Here is a 21597-nt window from a genome sequence, read left to right as displayed (position 1 = left end):
TTTTATTTCAGATCATGTATCAGCCACGACACCACTTCCACCATAAAGGTGCACATCATGCTTACTGAGTATGTGATCCATAGTTTTGGGGTCCTACTATTGCAGACACAGCCACAATGAGAGCTGGAATCCCATAGCCTAAAGGGTACATGCACTTCTTCTTGAATTTGCCTGCACTGGTGTAGTTGGCCACTTTGAGATTCCTAACGGTGAGGAAGAGATGCAGCCCTTCAAGGAGCATCCAGGTGAAGGAGGCCAGGTAGAGGTAGTGCAGCAGCCCTGCGATGATGGAGCACAGCACCTGGAGGGAGACAAGAGTGAGGAATGTGGTCTGTGCCTCATCATGTCCTTAGCACTTAGCATTTCCTGGATGTTGGTCTGCTTTTTTTTTTTTTTAAAGATTTTATTTATTTATTTGACAGAGATAGAGACAGCCAGCGAGAGAGGGAACACAAGCAGGGGGAGTGGGAGAGGAAGAAGCAGGCTCATGGCAGAGGAGCCTGATGTGGGGCTCGATCCCATAACGCCAGGATCACGCCCTGAGCCGAAGGCAGACGCTTAACCGCTGTGCCACCCAGGCGCCCCTTGGTCTGCTTTTTTAATTCTAACACCTGTGACTATTTGCCTGGGGGCAACACACTTTTGTGGAGCTTTCACCGACCCCATCCTTTCCCCATGTGTGGAGCAGGCCAGTAATGCAGAGGAATGAATGCTCTGGGAACAGTCCTCAGATCCATGACAGACCAGTGTTGGAAATGGATAGTCCATGTCCCCTGCCCTTTGGGCAGGTGTGATGCCTAATTTTATGTGTCAACTAGACTGAGCTAAGGAATGCCCAGATAACATGTAAAACATTTCTGGGTGTGTCTGTGAGGGTGTTTCAGGAATTATGAGTTAGCATTTGAGTCAGGAGACTGAGTAAAGAAGATCACACTCACCAGTGTGGGCGGGTATCATCGAATCCACCCTGGGGCCTAAATAAAACTTTTGTGTAAATGGGAAAATTAGCTATCTCTGCTTGAACTGGGATATCTTGAGCTGGTGTCTACAGATCTCTTAGTCAACCTTGTAATTAGGAAACATTCATGGGCTATACCAACTTGTATTCCCACCAACAGTGTAAGAGGGCTCCCCTTTCTCCACATCCTCTCCAACATTTGTTGTTTCTTGCCTCGTCAATTTTTGCCATTCTAACTGGCGTAAGGTATAATCTCAATGTGGTTTTGATTTGAATTTCCCTGATGGCTAATGATTTTGAACATTTCTTCATGTGTCTGTTAGCCATTTGTATGTCTTCATTGGAAAAGTGTCTGTTCATATCTTCTGCCCATTTTTTGATTTGATCATTTGTTTCTCATGTATTGAGTTTGAGAAGTTCTTTGTAGATCTTAGATACCAGTCTTTTTTTTTTTAATTTTTATTTTTTTATCTGTAGTGTCATTTGCAAATATCTTCTCCCATTCCGTGGCTGCCTCTTAGTTTTTTTGACTATTTCCCTGGCTGTACAGAAGCTTTTTATCTTTTTTTAAAAATTAGTAATATTTTTTATTATATTATGTTAGTCACCATACAGTACATCCCTAGTTTTTGATGTAAAGTTACATGATTCATTATTTGCGTATAACACCCAGTGCACCATGCAATATGTGCCCTCCTTAATACCCATCAGAAGCTTTTTATCTTGATGAAGTCCCACAAGTTCATTTTTTCTTTTGTTTCTCTTGCCTTGGGAGATGTGTCATGAAAAAAGTTGCTGTGGCCGATGTCAAAGAGGTTGCTGCCTATGTTCTGCTCTAGGATTTTGATGGATTCCTGTCTCACATCAAGGTCTTTCATCCATTTGGAGTATCTTTGTGTATGGTGTGAGAGAGTGGTCAAGTTTCATTCTTTTGCAGAGAGCTGTCCAATTTTCCCAGCACCTTTTATTGAAGAGACTGTCTTTTTTCCACCGGATGTTTTTTCCTGCTTTATCAAAGATTAGTTGCCCAAAGAGCCAATGGTTCCATTTCTGGGTTCTCCATTCTGTTCTGTTGATCTATGTGTCTGTTTTTGTGCCAGTACCATTCTGTCTTTGTGATCACAGCTTTGTAATATAGCTTGAAATCCGGCAACGTGATGCCCCCAGCTTTGTTTTTCCTTTTCAATAATTTCTTGGTGATGTGGCGGTCCCTTAAAAAGTTAAAAATTGAGCTACCCTATGATCCAGCAATTGCACTACTGGGTATTTACCCCAAAGATACAATGATCCAGCAATTGCACTACTGGGTATTTACCCCAAAGATACAGACGTAGTGAAGAGAAGGGCCATGTGCACCCCAATGTTCATAGCAGCATTGTCCACAATAGCCAAATTGTGGAAAGAGCCGAGATGCCCTTCAACAGATGACTGGATTAAGAAGATGTGGCCCATATATACAATGGAATCTTACTCAGCCATCAGAAAGAACGATTACCCATGAAATAAGTCAAGCAGAGAAAGACAATTATCATATGGTTTCACTCATTTATGGAACATAAGAAATAGCAGAAAGACTGGTTGGAAGAAGGAAGGGAAGAAGGAAGGGGGGGTAAATAGAAGGGGGAATGAACCATGAAAGACTATGGTCTCTGGGAAACAAACTGAGGGCTTCAGAGGGGAGGGGGTTGGGGGATTGGGATAGGGCAGTGATGGGTATTAAGGAGGGCACATATTGCATGACGCACTGGGTGTTATACGCAAATAATGAATCATGGAACATTACATCAAAAACTAAGGATATACTGTATGGTGACTAACATAACATAATTAAAAATTATTATATAAAAAAAGAAGTGCTAAAAAAAAGGAGACATTCATGGGGTTCTTTACACAAAAATTAATTAAAATTAAACAAAATTTAAAAGACAGTTCCTCAGTCACACTAGCCACATGTCAAGTGCTCAGTAGCCATACGTAGCCAGTGGCTACCATATTAAAGTGCTCAGATATAGAACATTTTCACCCTCACAGGAAAGTCTGCTGGCAAGTGCTGGTCTAATACTGTGTGCCCTGCATCGAGTGAAGGACATTCAGGTTTTTATCTAAAGCCTCACAAAACCTATCATACGATTTCAGGCGAGTTAGTTCCTCTGCTTGAGCGTCAGGTTTGCCATGTTGAAATAAATTAGTTTGATAGATATGTGATTTTCACCATTTCATAGCCAGGGAAATCCCTTCTAACCCTCATTCCTCAAGACCCACTATTGACAGCACAAAAAGGGCAACTGCTGGCAATGGGGGTTGAACTGTCCACCCAGATTGTTAGGCCTTCCTTCCCTCTTCCTCCATCCAGCTACCCTTACTTGGGCTTTGGGAGCGTAGCGGCAAAGCCCCTGGAAATGTTCACAGAAAAGTGAGTCTCAGCTAGTTCTCCTACCTTGGGCTCTGTCCGGTCAATGCCCGTGAGGAAGAGCAGGTGGGCCACGAAGAGGCAGATGGAGAGCTGCAGGTGGAGGGAGGTGCTGGTGTTCTGGATGGGTTGGCACAGGAGGAAGGTGAGGGCTGCCAGGAGGAGGCACAGCAGAGAGAGGCTCAACCCCACATATGTGATCATGGTCAGCACGGGATCCACCTATGAGCCACAAAAGAAGGAATCCATTATAGTTTCCAGTTACGTCGTTATGTGCCTGATGGGTGTCTCAGGTCTGTCCCTCAGACAAATACTTTAACTCTCTGAGATCTGGTGTCCCCATATTTAAGATGGAGGCAGTATTACAGGCTGGTTGTGTCCCCCACCCACAAATTAAAATGTGGAAGGCCTAATCCCGGGGACCTCAAAATATGACTGTATTTGGAGACAGGGTTAAGTGAGCTACATGACATCGTTAGGGTGGGCCCTGATCCAATAGGCCCAGTGTCCTTACAAGAAATTTGGAAATAGACAGGTAGAGAGGGAGGACCATGTGAGGACATAGGGAGATGGAGGCCATGTACCAGCCAAGGAGAAAAGCCTCAGAAAAACAATCCTACCAACACCTTGAACTTGGACTTCCAGATTCTAGATCTGTGATAAAATAAATTTCTGTTGTTTAAGTCACCCAGTCTATGGAACACTGCCATCGCACCCCTGGCAAACTAATAGAGGCATGAAGAGCATTTTCTACACAGGGCTGTTGGAAAACTGAAACCACCAGACCGGTGTGGTCCCATAGAAATATCACAGGAGCATCATTCACAATAGCCAAGACATGGAAACAACCTAGATATCCATCGATGGATGGATGAGGAAGACACTGAGGTGTATATATACAATGGAATGTTACTCAGCCTTAAAAAAGAAGGAAATCCTGCCATTTGCAACAATGTGGATGAACCCTGAGAACATCAGGCTGAGGGAAACAAGCCAGAAAGAGGAAGACCAATACTGCATGATCTCACATGTATGCAGAATCTAAAAGAGTCAAAGTCACAGAAGGAGAGAATATGATGGGTAAGCTCTGTAGCTTGACTGCGAAGATCTTGTCACAATGCACACACATATACCAAAATACCGAGTTGTTCACCTTAAGTATATACAATTTTTACATGTCAAGGATATCTCAAAAAAGTGTTTTTTTCAAAAAAGATACATCCTATGAGGGAATTTTACATATTCTAGTACCCCCATTAGAAATGTAAAAAGAAATTTGAAAATAATTTTATTAATATTTTTTCCTTAACCCAGTAGCTTCCAAGTATTATCAGTTCAATGTATGATCAACGTAAAGGTAAAGAGTTATTCAGGAGATGTTTGACATTCTTTCCCTCTGTGTTGAGGGAGCACAGAGACGTTCCTGCTGTCACTTTCCCATATCAGAGGGAAGCTTATAACATACAGTACAATTCACATATTTTGAGGTTCATTACTTACTATGTTCCCATTCGCAGAGGCAGTGTGTATCTTCCACACACTTAGAATCTGCCTGACAGTCCTAGATGCTCAACAAATATTTGTCTAGGGTATGAATCCCCTTGTAAAATGCAGATCCCTGACCTCCACTCCAGGTATTTCAGAATCCAAATCTCTTGAGGATGGAGCCAAGAATCTGCATTATAAATAAGCACCCTGCCCCGTGGTTCTTAGGAACAGAAAACTGTGAGAAGCACTAAATGGCTTGCACTCCCAGGTCAACATTCTAGTGATTTCCACTGAAAATGTCAAGAGCCTTTCATGAACAGAGGGCTTGCTTTAAAACCTCTCTCCAGCTTCATCAAAGATTAGTTGCTCAAAGAGCCGAGGGTCAATTTCTGGGTTCTCTATTCTGTTCCATTGGTCTATGTGTCTGTTTTTGTGCCAGTACCATGCTGTCTTTGTGATCACAGCTGGTGTTATACGCAACTAATGAATCATGGAACTTTACGTCAAAAACCAGGGATGTACTGTATGGTGACTAGCATAATATAATAAAAAATATCATTATAAAAAAAGGAAATATTAAGCCAAAAAAATAAATAAAACCTCTCTCCATTCAATGTCAGAATGCAATCAATCCTCTTTTTAGTGGAACTCGATAATGTTCCACTTCAATGGAGGTAAGTTTACTTACAGTAGAGGTTACCTTTAGTTTGGTGGATGCCATGAGGATGGCAAAGCTGGAGAGGTGGTTGCAGCTGCAAAGGGTTTGATTTTCATCTGAGGAAATGACTTGACAGCCTTCATTAGACCAAGACGACCCTTGCCAGTAGACACAGACGGACTGCTCATTTTCTCTCTTCATCTGGAGAATAACCACATTGTCTTAGTCCAGTCATAGAACAACTAACATTTATTGATTGTTGCTCATATTCCAAAATACACTAGGCATTTTGCATCTATTATCTCATTTACCCCTTACAAACCCTTGTGTGGTAGATATTCCTATACTCCTTTTCCTCAGGAGGAAACTGGCAAATGGACCCTGGTGATAATCAAGGAGATGGGATTCCAGTCGTGGAGTTCTGACTTCAGAGCCATAAATATTAACCATCCTACTTGACTGTTTCTCTCATTTGTAAGGTAAATGAGAAGAGGAAGGAAAAAGGAGATCATTTTTTATGTCAAGGCAATGTGATTTCTGGGAGAAGAGAATATATCTGTTGAATTTCGAACTAGTAGTTCTTTTCTCCCTTGCAATTGTCATCACAGACACAGATAACACTGACAGATATCTCCATATGCAGGCACCAAGCTGTAGACTTGGCACGGAATAACTCAATTAACCTCCACATAGGCTTATGGTGTAGGTTCTGTTACTGTCCCAGATGCATGTGTTGGGGGATAGAGACAGAGAACCTAAGTAATGCTCACACCCCAAAATACAGTATATGCACAAAAGTGTTTCATTGTTCTTTGATTTGAAGCATAGAAGGACTTGCCCATTGAAGCTGCTACAAGTGAACAGCTTAACTATAATGGGCCCCAGTGGGAGGCAGGTATAAACAAGGCCAGAATGCTTTTACACAGTCACTCAATCATGCCCAAAGTTTATGTTGGAGACAAAATCCTCTTTCTTTCCTTAATCCAGGCCTAAGGCTTTGGTATGAAAAAAAAATCCTATCTTCAGCTAAGAGCTGGGGAAAGGGGAAATGGTGTTTGAATATTGCTTAGCAATATCTTTGATAGGATATAAAAGGCAGTAAAAAATATTCTGAATGCTCACCACCTCTTGTATCCTGAAATCCTCATCTATTGCATTTTTAAAAAATCATTTAATGTACTGTTGGATCCTATTTGCTAGGATCTTGTTGAGTATTTTACATCCATGTTCTTTAAAGGATTATCCATCACGCCCAGGTAGGATTTATTCCTGGGATCCAAGGGTGGTTTAACATTCACAAATCAATCAACGTGATAAATCACATTAATAAAAGAAAAACAAGAACCATATGATCTTCTCAATGATGGAGAAAAAGCATTTAAAAAAATACACCATCCTTTCCCTTAAAAAGATCAAAGGATTTGAAAACTTATTTCTCAAAAGATGACATACATGGCTAAGAAGCACATGTAAAAAAAAAAAAAGAAGCACATGTAAAGATGCTGAAAGTCAGTAACCATTAGGTAAATGTAAATCAAAACCACAATGACATATCACTTCACATCCATTAGTATGGCTACTATAAAAACAAAACAAAATAGGGTAAGGATAAAGAGAAATTGGAACAACTGTGAACTGAGTAATCATCCTCTCTGATGGCTGAGTAATAAGGAACTGGAGGAGATTATGCTAAGTGAAATAAATCAAGCAGAGAAAGACAATTTTCTTGTGGTTTCACTCATATGTGGACCATAAGGAATAGCATGGAGGACCATAGGGGAAGGGAGGGAAAACTGAATGTGAAGGGGAAGAAACCAGAGTGGGAGACAAACCATGAGAGGCTATGGACTCTAGGAAACAAACTGAGGGTTTAAGAAGGGAGGGGTGTGGGGGGATGGGGTAGCTGGGTGATGGATATTAAGGAGGGCATGTGTTGTGATGAGCATTCGCTGTTTTATTTTTTTTTAAGATTTTATTTATTTATTTGACAGAGATAGAGACAGCCAGCGAGAGAGGGAACACAAGCAGGGGGAGTGGAAGAGGAAGAAGCAGGCTCATAGCGGAGGAGCCTGATGTGGGGCTCGATCCCATAACGCCGGGATCACGCCCTGAGCCAAAGGCAGACGCTTAACGAATGCACCACCCAGGTGCCCTGAGCACTCGTTGTTTTATGTAACTAATGAATCATTGAACACTACATCAAAAACTAATGATGTAATACATGATTGCTAAGTGAACATAATAAAAAAAAATCAACAATGGTTGAGTCCAGAGAGCAATGGTATCTAATGCTTGGGAATGTTTACTATGCAACAGACTTTTTAAAAAAAACTTTTATTATAGTAAAAATTGCACAACATAAAATTTCCCATCCTAACCATTTCTGAGTGGACAGCACCATAGGGTCAAGTATATTCACATTGTTGTGCAATCCATCTCCAGAACTGGAACTCTATACTCATTAAAATAACTCATTTCTTTTTTTTTTTTAAAGATTTTATTTATTTATTTGACAGAGATAGAGACAGCCAGCGAGAGAGGGAACACAAACAGGGGGAGTGGGAGAGGAAGAAGCAGGCTCATAGCAGAGGAGCCTGATGTGGGGCTCGAACCCATAACGCCGGGATCACGCCCTGAGCCGAAGGCAGACGCTTAACCGCTGTGCCACCCAGGCGCCCCAAAATAACTCATTTCTCTCCCCGCAGCTCCTGTCAAATACCCTTCCACTTTCTGTTTCTACGAACTTGACTACTCCGGGGACCTCATAAAAAATGGAAGATTACAGTATTTGTCTTTCTGTGTCTGGCATATTTCACTTAGCATAATGTCTTCAAGGATTATCCATGTCGTAGCATACATCAAAATCGTATTTCTTTATTTTTCAAGTTTTTATTTAAATTCTAGTTATTTAACATATGTGGTAAAATTTGTTTCAGATGTTGAATTTAGTGATTCATTACTTACATATAACACCCAGTACTCATTTTTTTTAAAGCTAAATACTATTTGATATTATTTCATATTGTAATACCAGGTTCAAGTTTTTGAGGAACGACCGTACTATTTTCCATAGTGGTTGCACATTTAATATTCCTACCAACAGTTCACAGTTGTTCCAATTTCTCTTTATCCTCACCCTATTTTGTTTTGTTTTTATAGTAGCCATAATAATGGACGGGAGGTGTTATGTCATTGTGGTTTTGATTTACATTTACCTAATGGTGAGTGACTTTCAGCATCTTTACATGTGCTTCTTGGCCATGTATGTCATCTTTTGAGAAATATGTATTGAAATCCTGTGCTCTTTTTTAAAAAAATCAAGTTATTTTGTTGCTGTTGTTGAAATGTACATATTCTTTATGTATTCTGGGTACTAATCCCATAGCAGGTATTCTCTCCCATTTTATGGGTTGCCTTTTCACTCCATTGCCTGTCCTTTGATGCACAGAAGTTTTTAGTTTAATGTCATCCATTTGTCTATTCTACTTTTGTTGCCTGCTCTTCTGGTGTCATAACTGAGAAACTCTTGCCAAGTTCAAGGTAATGAAGCTTTTCCACTATGTTTTCTTCTAGGAGTTTGATAGTTTTAGGTCTTACATTTATGTCTTTGATCCATCTTGTGTTCATGTTGTGTATGGTGTAAGGGTCCCCCTTTGTTCTTTGGCACAGATATCCAATTTTCCCACCACCATTTGCTGATGTCAGGCACTATTTTAATGGCTATATACACATGGGCTCACTTATCCCACACATCAACCCCTAAGGCACATTGTTATTACCAGTAGCATCTGGGCTGAGCTCAGCATAGAAGGCTGGGTAATTTGCCTAACTATTGAGTGGGAAGGGAGTTGAGACTTGAACCCAGAGTATTCATCTCCAACTCTCCCTGTAGTGGTTTAAAATATGCCCATCAATTCTTTGGCATGCCCTTCAAAATGTCAAGTCTAAATCCACTTCCTTTGGTGCGGTCTCGCTTGGAGCACTCATGGAAGCCAGCTGCCATTCCATGAGAACACTGAAGCAGGTCTCAGAGAGCCCCAGTGGCAAGAACAGAAGCCTCTTGCCAACAGCTACGTGGGGGAACCACCTTGAAAACAAACCCTTTAGCCTCAGTGAAGCCTGCTGGTGACAAGCCCCAGCCAACCTCTTGACAGCAAACTTATGAGAAACCTTGAGCCAGAGCCACCCAACTAAGCCACTCCCAGATTCCTGACCCACAAAAACAGAGTGAGATAATAAATTTGTATCATTTTAAGTTTCCAAGTTCTGGGGTAATTATTTACACAGCAAACAACCCATTTGAAGAAGACAGAATCATTTTTAATTTTGGCAAAATTCTAAAACCCAGAAAACTTTTCTATTGGAATGTGCTTGGTATGATGCCTTGTTACAGCAATTAAGAAGCACTTCAAAAACACCTAAGGACTATCACTCATCTCACATGCTGGTCTGGATTGGTGCCTTCTTAAACCCTGACCAGTTTTATTTGGACCAGTTTGACAAGTCAGACCTGTCCAGGGCCTTGAGAGACATTTGAGGGGCTGATTCTGAATAATACAACTCAGGGGTACCCCAGTTTCTCAGGAAACCATATCACACCCTTGGCTTATTTTGGACTTTCTAACACCATGTCTCCCAGATGAATGAGAATCGATTTCATTTTTTAAAATTATGTTCAGTTAGCCAGCATACAGTACACCATAAGGTTTTGATGTAGAATCAATTTCATTTTTACAGACTTCCAACCTGTGAATTCATCAGCATGGAAATGAGCAATGGGTGTTATACGCAAACAATGAATCATGGAACACTACATCAAAAACTAATGATGTACTGTATGGTGACTAACATAACATTATACAAAAAATAGACAGATGGATAAGGAAGAAAAAAAAAAGAAACATTCCCATTTAATTACAAAATCCCTGCAGATGTAATAGAGTCACCTGGTTCTCACACACCTTTTCATGCTGAAATGTGAAATTAATGGACATGGACAGCGAGGTGTTCTTTCTGGATCCCATTGTACCACTCACCACCTTGGAGTTCAGGTAGAAATTATGCAACTTTTCCTTTGTCATTAGGTTTTCCTCAGACACAAAGCTCTTGTCGATGATGGGACCAATAGAAGCATAAGATATAAATGCGACAACACCTGGGATAAAGAAGAAAACCCCACCTAGTTTCAGTGATGCCCATTTGGGGGCAACAAAAATGATTTAAGGAATCACCTATGTTAACTTCCATTGTGAATAGGATGCCAGACCATTGGAAAAAATAATTTTAGCTCCCATTTATTGAGCCTTTACTGTGGGACAATGTGCTGAGTCATTCACATAAGTCATAATCATTTAATCTTCAATGTATTTTTAATTTAAATAATTTCATCATTACTACCACTCTTGCTAGGGAAAATTTTCTTTGGCATTTTACAGTTAAGGAAAAGTTTAGAGATATTAAATAATTAACCTTAGTTTGGAACTAGGAAAAGGTGAAGTCATTATTATATTCCCCCAAAATTTCAAAGCAAATCAATGAATCAATGGAAGGAATGAAGGGGAAGGAGAAGGAAGGCAAAAAGGCAGGCAGTTAAGTAGATGGATGAGTGGGCGAGTAGATGGATGGAAGAATGGATGGATGCAGGGAGGGAGGAAGGATAGAATAATGGTTGGATACATGGATGGGTGGATGGATAGATTGGTGGATGGATGGATGGTTGTTTGGATGGATGGATGGGTGGATTTAGAGAAGGAAGGAAGGTAGGAAAGGAAAGGGAAGGGAAAGAAAGAGGGATGGAAAGGAGAAAAGGTGGAAGAAAGAAGGAAAGAGAGAAGGGGAGAAGAAGGGAAGAGATGAAGGAGAGAGCAAGGAAGTGAAAGAGGGAGAAAAAGACTGTTAGCAGATAAGTTTGCAGGAGGGTAAGGTCATATGAAAAGTAGTAAAGGAAAATTTTAAAGGTGATTAAAGGTAGAGTGTGTACAGTTTTAAAAATGAGCTTGACAAGCAGAGAAAGACAATTATATGGTTTCACTCATTTATGGAACATAAGAAGTAGGAAGATCGGTAGGAGAAGAAAGAGATAAAGAAAGGGGGGTAATCAGAAGGGGGAATGAAGCATGAGAGACAATGNGTTATACACAACTAATGAATCGTGGAACTTTACATCAAAAACCAGGGATGTACTGTATGGTGACTAACATAATATAATAAAAAAATTATTATTAAAAAAATTAAAAAATTTAAAAAATGAGCTTGACAAATTTGAAATTGTTATGTTAGACACATGAAACTAATATAATGTTATATGTCAATTATATTTCAAATAAAATTGTTAAAAAATTTAAAACTTAAAGCAAAGTGTAAATGAATAAAAATAAACACAAAACATTCAGAAGTTAAAGAGAGAGCTAAAAGCCTAGTCAGTTTCCTCTAGGAAATAGGGAGCCATTCACTATTCACACGCAGGGGAAAAACATCTGTTTGAGAAAACCAGCCTAGAGCACTTCAGAGGGTGGAGGCGATTTAAGCAAGGAACAGACATGGAAATTATTAAGAAATCTCAACTTCAGTCCTACTTGAACACATCCAAAATAAACAAAATGGGAAATTGGATTATTTTCTTTTTTTCTTTTTCTGGCTATAAAAGCCCAATGTGAATTTCCCAGACTCTGGCTTTATAAATGTCGTCCAGAGAACGTACTCAAATACAATAAAGGGCCTCTAGGAACTGTTTTATAGGAGCAACATGGAATTCCATTGGGAAAATTCTTGGACTGCTAGTCTAAGTTCTAGGATCACAATTTACTATACCTCCCGAGCTTTCCTTCTCAACGGTGGTGCAGTGAATATCCATGGTCTGCTTTTCTGCCTTCAACCTGAATGTCTTCTTCAGCAGGCAGTTCTTAACCCTTCGTGTTTCAATGGCTAAAAAACAGAGAATGGTCAACAGCAACATCCACTTGCCCGCCTGCTCCAAGGTGATAATCCTCTGCACTGGACACCAAAAAGAAAAGCCCCCACACTCATGGGACTGATTACTCCTGATTAGTGTGGGAAAGAAATGGCCAAATCTTGTGGGCATTTAGCCAAAATCAAAAAGTGAATTGGGAGTTAACCAGGCACCCTCACTCTTTTATTTTTTTATTTAAATTCAATTAGCCAACATATATAGTACATCATTAGTTTTTGATGTAGGGTTCAAAGATTCATTAGTTGTGTATAATACCCAGTACTCCTCACATCACCTGCCCTCCTTAATGCCCATCACCCACTTACCCCATCTCCCACCCACCTCCCTTTCTGCAACCCTCAGTTTGTTTCCTGGAATCAAGATTCTCTCATGGTTTGTCTCCCTCTCTGATTTCTTCCCATTCAGTTTTCCCTCCCTGCCCCTATGATCCTTTATGATTTTCCTTATATTCTACATTTGAGTGAAACCATATAATTGTCTTTCTCTTATTGACTTATTTCACTTAGCACAACACCCTCCAGTTCCATCCATGTTGATGCAAATTGTAGGTATTCATTCTTTCTGGTGGCTGAGTAATATTCCATCGTATGTATTGACCAAATCTCCATAAATGGGTAAACGATTCGTCTCTTGAAGGACATCTCATCTCCTTCCACAGTATGGCTATTGTGGACATTGCTGCTATGAACATTGGGGGGCATGTGCCCCTTCTTTTCACTACATCTGCATATTTGGTGTAAATACCTAGTAATGCAATTGCTGGGTCATAGGGTAGCTCTATTTTTAACTTCTTGAGGAACCTCCATACTGTTTTCCAAAGTGGCTGTACCAGCTTGCATTCCCACCAACAGTATAAGTGGGTTCCCCTTTCTCCACACCCCCACCAACATTTGTTATTTCCTGCCTTGTTAATTTTAGCCATTCTGACTGGTGTAAGGTGGTATCTCAATGTGGTTTTGACTTGTATTTCCCTGATGGCAAGTGATGTGGAGCATTTTTTCATGTGTCTGTTGGCTTTTTCTATGTCTTCTTTGGAGAAGTGTCTGTTCATGTCTTCTGCCCATTTCTTGACTGGATTATTTGTTTTTTGGGTGTTTTGAGTTTGAGAAGTTCTTTATAGATCTTGGATACCAGCCCCTTTTCTGAATTGTCATTTGCAGATATCATCTCCCATTTCGTGGGTTGCCTTTAGTTTTGTTGACAGTTTCCTCTGTGGTTTTATCTTGATGAAGTCCAAAAGTTCATTTTTGCTTTTGTTTCCCTTGCCTTTGGGGACATGTCTTGAAAGAAGTTGCTGTGGCTGATGTCAAAGAGGTTACAGCCCTATGTTCTCCTTTAGGATTTTGATGGATTCCTGTCTCACATCGAGGTCTTTCATCCATTTGGAGTTTATCTTTGTGTGTGGTATAAGAGAATGGTCCAGTTTCATTCTTTTGTATGTAGCTGTCCAATTTTCCCAACACCATTTATTGAAGAGACTGTCTTTTTTCCATTGGATATTCTTTCTTGATTTGTCAAAGATTAGTTGACCATAGAGTTGAGGGTCCATTTCTGGGGTCTCTATTCTGTTCTATTGATCTATGTGTCTGTTTTTGTGCCAGTACCATGCTGTCTTTTTGATCACGGCTTTGTAATATAGCTTGAAATCAGGCAATGTGATGCCCCCAGCTTTGTTTTTCTTTTTCAACATTTCTTTGGTGAACTGGGGTCTTTTCTGGTTCCACACAAATTTTAGGATTGTTTGTTCCAGCACTTTGAAAAATGGCATTGGTATTTTGATTGGGATGGCATTAAAAGTATAGATTGCTCTGGGTAGCATGGACATTTTATCGATGGTATTTTGATAAGGATTGCATTAAATGTGTAGATTGCTCTGGGCAGCATAGGCAATTCCACAATGTTTATTCTTCCAATCTGACCATGAAATGTTCTTCCATCTCTTTGTGTCTTCCTCAGTTTCTTTCACACATGTTCTGTAGTTTTTGGAGTATAGATCTTTTACTTCTTTGGTAAGGTTTATTCCTAGGTATCTTATGGGTTTTAGTACAATTGTAAATGGGATCTATTCCTTAATTCCTCTTTCTTCAGTTACATCGTTAATGTATAGAAATACCACTGTTTTCTCTGCATTGATTATATATCCTGCCACATTGCTGAATTCCTGTATGAATTCTAGCAATTTTCAGGTGGAATTCTAGCAATTTTGGGTGGAGTCTTTTGTGTTTTCCACATAAAGTATCATGTCATCTGTGAAAAGACTTCTTGTCAATTTGACTCCTTCTTTGCCAATTAGAATGCCTTTATTTCTTTTTCTTGTGTGATTGCTGGCTGATTGCTAGTAATATGGTAAAAATTGGTCAGGAACGTGACAGGGATGCCCACTCTTGTCTTTATCATTATTGGGATAAAATACACATATCATAAAAATTACCATTTTAACCATGGTTAAGTACACAGTTCAGTGGTGTTAAGCACAATCACATCCTCATCATCCCTCTCCAGAACGTTCTCATCTTCCCAAACTGTAACTCTGTTCCCATTAAACATGAACTCCTCATGCCCTCATCCAACCCTGGCTCCCACCATCTGCTTCCTGTCTCCATGGATGGGACTCTTCTAGGGACTCCCTCTGAGTGGGATAATAGAGTATTTGCTCTTTTGTGTCTGGCTTATTTCACTGAGCATAATGTACTCAAGGGTCATCCATGTTGTAGCAGGTGTCAGAATGTCCTTCCTTTAAGGCTGAATAATATTATGCTGTCTGAATACACCACATTTTGTTTATCTAGTCATCTGTGAATGGTCACTTGGGTTGCTTCCACCTGTTAGCTACTGTGAATAATGCTGCTGTGAACATGGATGTATGAATATTTCTTTGAGTTCCTGCTTTCAGTTCTTTGGAGTATAGACCTAGAAGTGGAATTGCTGGGTCATATAGTAATTCCATGTTTAATTTTTTGAGGTACCACTAAGAAATTCCACATAGTTGCACCATTTTACAATCCCAACAGCAGTGCATAAGGGCTCCCATTTCTCTATATCCTCATCAATGCTTGTTATTTTCTGTTTTTTGGTAATAGCCCTCCAAGTGGATGTGAGGTATTGCCCTTTTCTCTTCAACCTAGAACTGACTCACAGGCCAGGAGGGAAGGCAGAGCTGAATCATTTCCAAATCAGCAAGAGGGGCAACACATTGAACTGTGGTGTTTGGAATTCAGATGGGAGCCACGACCTTGCTATTATGGTGTGCTATAGGTGACCTTGGGCCAATGGCTTAATTGTTCCTAGTTTCCATTTCCTCATCTACAAGATTGGGGTAATAATAATGACAGCCTCAAGGAGTTACCAAATGATTAAAGGAAATCATTAATGTGTACACTCTTTGACCACCTACTATAAGCTAAGCCATAGTAGTGGAAGAGACAGACAGGGTCCTTTAGTTTCATGGATTGCAGAAAATATGCACTCTGGTTTAGCTCCCTTGGGTTTTTTTTTTTTTTAATGAGCACACACTCCACAAAATGGAAAGAGTTCATTCAATGCCACCTTTATGTACACCTTGATTACTGTCAGGTAACCTTGATAGAAATTCCCCACCCAGCTGTAGGCAACAGAAGTTCCCTATGCCCTCTGCTGTCTGAGCCTGGAACCAGCAGGAACCACAAAGGACTCAAAATAATACACCTGTGTGGAATGGAAATACCAGTACCTGCAGACATTTGTATCAAAAATAAACCCTCTTGTCACTACCATCAAGATATTAAAGTCATATTATTGGCAACATAATATCTTTAAAAGAGGAATACCATATTTTACACACACACACACCTCCCCCCACACAGACACTAAAGATCTAATGAATGATATCATTCCAAATATATTTTTTTTAAAAAGGTGAAGTTAGGATATCTTTACCTGTATATATATGGGTGGCATATGTATATTAGTATATAATATTTATTATATATGTATACTGTATACACATATGTAGTGGTATTATAACTTATAATATGTATTTTATATAATGCATATATATATCATATATAATTTATATACATCACATTTCTAGGTATGGAAAGAGACTCAATGAGATAAAGATACTAATCCAAGGCCACATTTCTACCAAGAGACAAACAGTTCTTTTAAACCTAGGTCGGTCAACCCAGTCTGGCTCTTAACAAGTATACCGAGTACTTCTCAACCCAGAGAATACTTTAGAATCACTTGGGGAGATTTAAAATCGCAGATGCTCAAGCCTCATCCCCAAATGGGCCTTCCATAGGTATTTTTTTAAATGCCCCATATGATTCTAATGAGCGTCCCATGCCAGGAACCATTTGACTGAGCATGGTAGAGAGACTAAGATGGCATTCTATGACCCTCACCCCCGTCTTGTGGTATCAGGCTTTGGTGAAGTCCTTCCCTTTAACTGTGGGCTGGCCTGCAACTTGCTTCTAAGCAAATGAATAAGGCAAAAGTGATGGGGTGTTATGCTCATGATTCTACTCCATAAGGTAGTAACTTCCATCTTGCTAACAGACACTTTCTTGCTGACTTTGATCAAAGAAGCTGTCCTACAGAGTGACAAGGGACCCAGGGGGGCCTTCGACCCCCAGCCAGCAAGAAACCAAAGCCCTCAGTCAAACACCCCACAAGGAACTGAATCCTGCCAACAACCATGTGAGCTTGGAGACAAATTCTCCCTTGTTCAAGCCTACAGGCGAGACTCCAGCCCCAGCCGACACTTGGAGTGCAGTCTTGGGAGACACCCCCAAGCAGAGTCCTCAGCTAAGCCGTGACACAATGAATTATAGATGTACTGTTTGTGACCACTTGTTATGCAACAATCGCTAACTAATACACTAACCTGGAGTAGGTTTCTCTGAATCCCCAGGATTATAGATGGTGTATACTTTCTTCTCCTTGCTGATCTGTATTTCCTTGAATGATTATAAGAAATAGAGAGATATCTCTAATGCGAAGTTAAAGCCACACCTTATTCATTTTCTCTGTCATTGCAGTACCTAAGGAAATTGGCTACCTCCCAACTTTTAACTGTGGGTCCATGCAGAAAAAAAATCAAATCCACGAAATCCAAAATTTTACCAGGCAACGCACGATGACTGTGTTTTGGTTGAGAGAAGAATGTGCACTCAGACCTAGGTGGAGTGTCTGATTCTTGACTCTTCCATCATTTGGGAGACCAGGAACTCATGCGCTTTTTCTGGGCCTCGGGTATCTTATTATAAAAAGAGGTAGTCGTGCCGACACCCTAGCACTGCTAGGAGGATTTTGTGAGATGATACGCGAACTCGCTAGAACACAGCCTGGCAACACGCAAGGCTCTTGCGCTTACCATCCTTGTGATTCCTTACCCATAGAAGGCCCTTCCACCTTCTGTGTTTCTTCCGTATTTCTGGATGCAGCTGCAAGGACAGCAGCCTCCATGCTCTGCAGGTAGACTGTCACTAGCCTTGTTTCCTCCTTGTGATTTTCAGTGGTTCCTCGGGAAGTGAGGTTTGTGAGAAACCAGTAAGGGTCCCCGATTTTCCCGATTTCCTGTTAGAAACAAGGCCTGTTAGATGAATGGGAGGCTTTGCAAGGTCGGAGTCCTTTAATCGAACAAATCTGAGTTTGTGCTTTGGCCGAATAAATTTGGCCAATAGCCCTGAGCCCAGGATCCGGCACCGTAAAAGCCAAAGCATACTGGTCTGATACTTCTCCCATAATAAAACTCTTTTCCTTCACTTAGACTTTTGTGTTGCATTTTTATGGGTTGGGAGATTTTGGTTTTCATTGCCTTTCCCCAACATTTTGCTGTGTGATAAGTTCAAAATTAAACGCGACAAGAAGCACAAAAGAGGAGGCATTTACTCTGACAGAGGTTTGAGGGACCTTACAGCTTTTCTGGGACCCTTCCACACCCCTCTAGCACAGACTTCAAAAGACCTGTGTGAAATGAGATTCCCCGGAATTGGCAAACCCCGGTTGAGCCCAATTCTTAGAAATGCCTCATATCCTAAGAAGGGAAGTCTCAGCAGATTCAGTTCCTTAGCGTGTCTTTCAATACTTTCCAGTATTATCATAGTTAAGTATCCATCCACGTTGGTCAAAGATTCCAAAGCTGTAGTTGTGTAGGATGGGTCTCAACACCTCAGGTACAACATGACGTCTTTAGTTAGGAATACTCTATAATAGGGACTCCTGGTTGGCTCAGTTGCTCAGGCATCTGCCTTCAGCTCAGGTCATGATCCCAGGGTCCTGGGATTGAGTCCCGCATCAGGCTCCTCGCTCAGGGGAGAGCCTGCTTCTCTCTCTGCCTGCTGCTCCCCCTGCTTGTGCTCTCTCTCTCTGACAAAAAAATTAATAAAATCTTTTAAAAAAGGATACTATATTATATACTGTATATTTGCTAAGAGCTTTCAGGTACTCTCACCAGATACACATAAAGGCGAATGTGAGGAATTGGACATGCTAATTAGCTTGACTGTAGTAATCATTTCATTACATCAAAATATCATGATGCACTCCATGGATATGTAAAATTGTTATTAAAAGACATTTTTTATTATGCTCAATTAGCCAACATATAGTACATTATTTGTTTTTGATGTAGTGTTCAATGATTCCGTAGTTGCATATAACACCCGGTGCTCATCACAACACGTGCCCTCCTTAATAAAAACTCATAGAGATGAGCTTTTTAGAGCAGTTTTAGAGCAGTGAAACTATTCTGTTTGATACTATAATGGTGGATACACGTCATCATACATTTGACAAAACCCACAGAATGGACAGCATCAAGTGTGATGCCTAATGTCAACTCTGGCCTTTGGATGACATTAACATGACATTGCAGGGTCACAAAAGTACCATCTGGTGCCAGATAGCAGGGGAAGCTGTGCATGTGTATGGGGTGGGGATATATGGGAACTCTCTGTTTCTGCTCAATTGTTGCTGTGAACCTAAAACTGCTCTAAAAAACAAAATCTACTTAAAAGGGGGGGGTGGTGGAGAAAGCATCCGCCTGCACCTGGAGCCAAAGGAAAGGAATTCAGACCTGCAAGGACAGAGTGTTGTTTCCCTCTCCACAGCTGCGGGACAGCTTTGCAAAACGGGTGCAGATCTGTGTGCCGTTGTCCTGAGAACTGCTCAAATTTAACTAAGAGAAAAGAAGAAAAGGAGGATTTGTTATTTTTCCTTTAATCAGCTTGGGCTGACTGTCTAGTAGTTTTCATAGATGAGCCCCAAACACATACTTTATTTTTTTCTTAATTTTTAAAGTTTAAATTCAATTAATTAACCCATAACGTATTATTGGTTTCAGAGACAAAGGTCAGTGATTCATCAGTCTTATATAACATCCAGTGCTCAGTACACCATGTGCCTTCCTCAATGTCCATCACCCAGTTACCACACCCCTCCCCTCCTCCCCTTCAGCTGCCCTCAGTTTGTTTCCCATGATTAAGAGTCTCTTATGGTTTGTCTCCCTCTCTGATTTCATCCTGTTTTATTTTTTCCTCTCTTTCCCCATCCTCTGTTTTGCCAAACACATACTTTAAAACTGGTCACCAAAACGCAACTTTGGCACCAACTAGCCATGAGACCTTGAAAAAGTCACTTAAATCTCTCTGGGCCTCAGGGTCCCTAATTAAAAGCAAAGGAGTTCAGAATATATGGTCTTTACGTTTTCTTTAGGCACTAAAAGTCTTTGATTAATTATATTGAGGGACCAACTATGCACACTGGCCAATCCAGCCAACTTTTTTTTTCTTTAAGAATTTCATTGAGCTATAATTCACCTATAGAACTCAACCATTCAAAGTGCATAATTCAATGGCTTTTAGTCTATTCACAGATTTGTACAACCATCACCACAATCACGATCAATTTTAGAGCATTTTCAACACCCTCCCCTAAAATCTGCATTCCTAAGCAATCACCCCCAATCCTTCCATCTACCCACCCCCTAGTCCCTGGCAACCACTAGTCTATTTTCTGTGTCTCAAGATTTGCCTTTCTGGACAGTTCATATAAAAGGAATCACACTCTCTGTGATCTTTTTGTCTGGCTTCTTTCACTGAACATCATGTGTTCAAGGTCCATCCATGTTGTAACATGTGTCAATGCTTCATTCCTTTTTATGACTGAGCAATAGCCCAATGAATGGATGGACCACATTTCTTTTGTCCACTTATGAGTTCACTGGCATGTCAGTCATTTCCACTTTCTGGCTCTTGTGAATAATGCCACTGTGAACACTGGTGTACAAGTTTTTGTGTTGATATGTATTTTCAATTTTCTTGGGTATATACCTAGCAGTGGAATTACTGAGAATATGATAATTCTATGTTTAACTGTAAACTGCCAGACTGTTTACCAAATCAGTTCCATGGCTTTCCTTTCCTGTCACACGGAAGAGTTTTCTGCTTACTCTGCATCCTCACATCTTGATGACAGTCTTGTTAGATACCCCATGGCAACACATCTAGCAAAGCACTCCCTGGATTCCTGACCCATAGGAATTTGGAGACAATAAATGTTGTTCAAGTCACTAAGTTCTGGAGTCACTTGTAACATGACAATATATAATGAATACACCTGCACATTAAGGTGAGGAATCCCTCCCTACATCACCCACTCTATTCTGAAGATAGTCTCCTGTACACTTGTGCAAGCAGAGTGCAAACCTAACCTGATTCTGACAGCTCTGGAAGGTTGGATCACTATTGTTGATGTTAGAGCAGGTCACATGGTTGATTTCTAGGACAGAAAAGAAATAAGGTGGGTTAACAACATAGGTTCATCACAGGAAAGAAGGTGCCATGTGTACTTTAATTAGAAGAGATTTGTCTCCATAATCTTGGAGGATCCCATAATTCCAAAAATTAAAACTGGGAATCCCATTTTGCTTTAGTTTTTAAGGAGTTGGGAAGGTTGTAGCTTGACCCTTAATAGGGCTTTTATTTTTTTTAATTTTAATGTTTTTTATTATATTATGTTAATCACCATACAATACATTCCTGGTTTCCGATGTAAAGCTTGATGCTTCATTAGTTGTGTATAACACCCAGTGCACCATGCAACACGTGCCCTCCTCACTACCCATCACC

General features: G+C 40.4%; 1 protein-coding gene across 1 annotated transcript in view; it reads right to left on the bottom strand.

Moving 5' to 3' along the window:
- Positions 1 to 21597, bottom strand: part of LOC105234888 (putative adhesion G protein-coupled receptor E4P) — a 103065-nt gene that overhangs the window by 8906 nt on the left and 72562 nt on the right. The window contains exon 12 of the mRNA XM_034657643.1: positions 66 to 301. Within this exon, the coding sequence (XP_034513534.1) occupies positions 66 to 301 (236 nt within the window). The remainder of the gene's footprint in view (positions 1 to 65; positions 302 to 21597) is intronic.

The sequence above is a fragment of the Ailuropoda melanoleuca genome, chromosome 4, assembly GCF_002007445.2.
Source record: "Ailuropoda melanoleuca isolate Jingjing chromosome 4, ASM200744v2, whole genome shotgun sequence".
NCBI classification, from domain to species: Eukaryota; Metazoa; Chordata; class Mammalia; order Carnivora; family Ursidae; genus Ailuropoda; species Ailuropoda melanoleuca.
The sequence above is the reverse complement of the archived record's forward strand: the minus strand, read 5'-3'. Positions and strand labels throughout refer to the sequence as shown.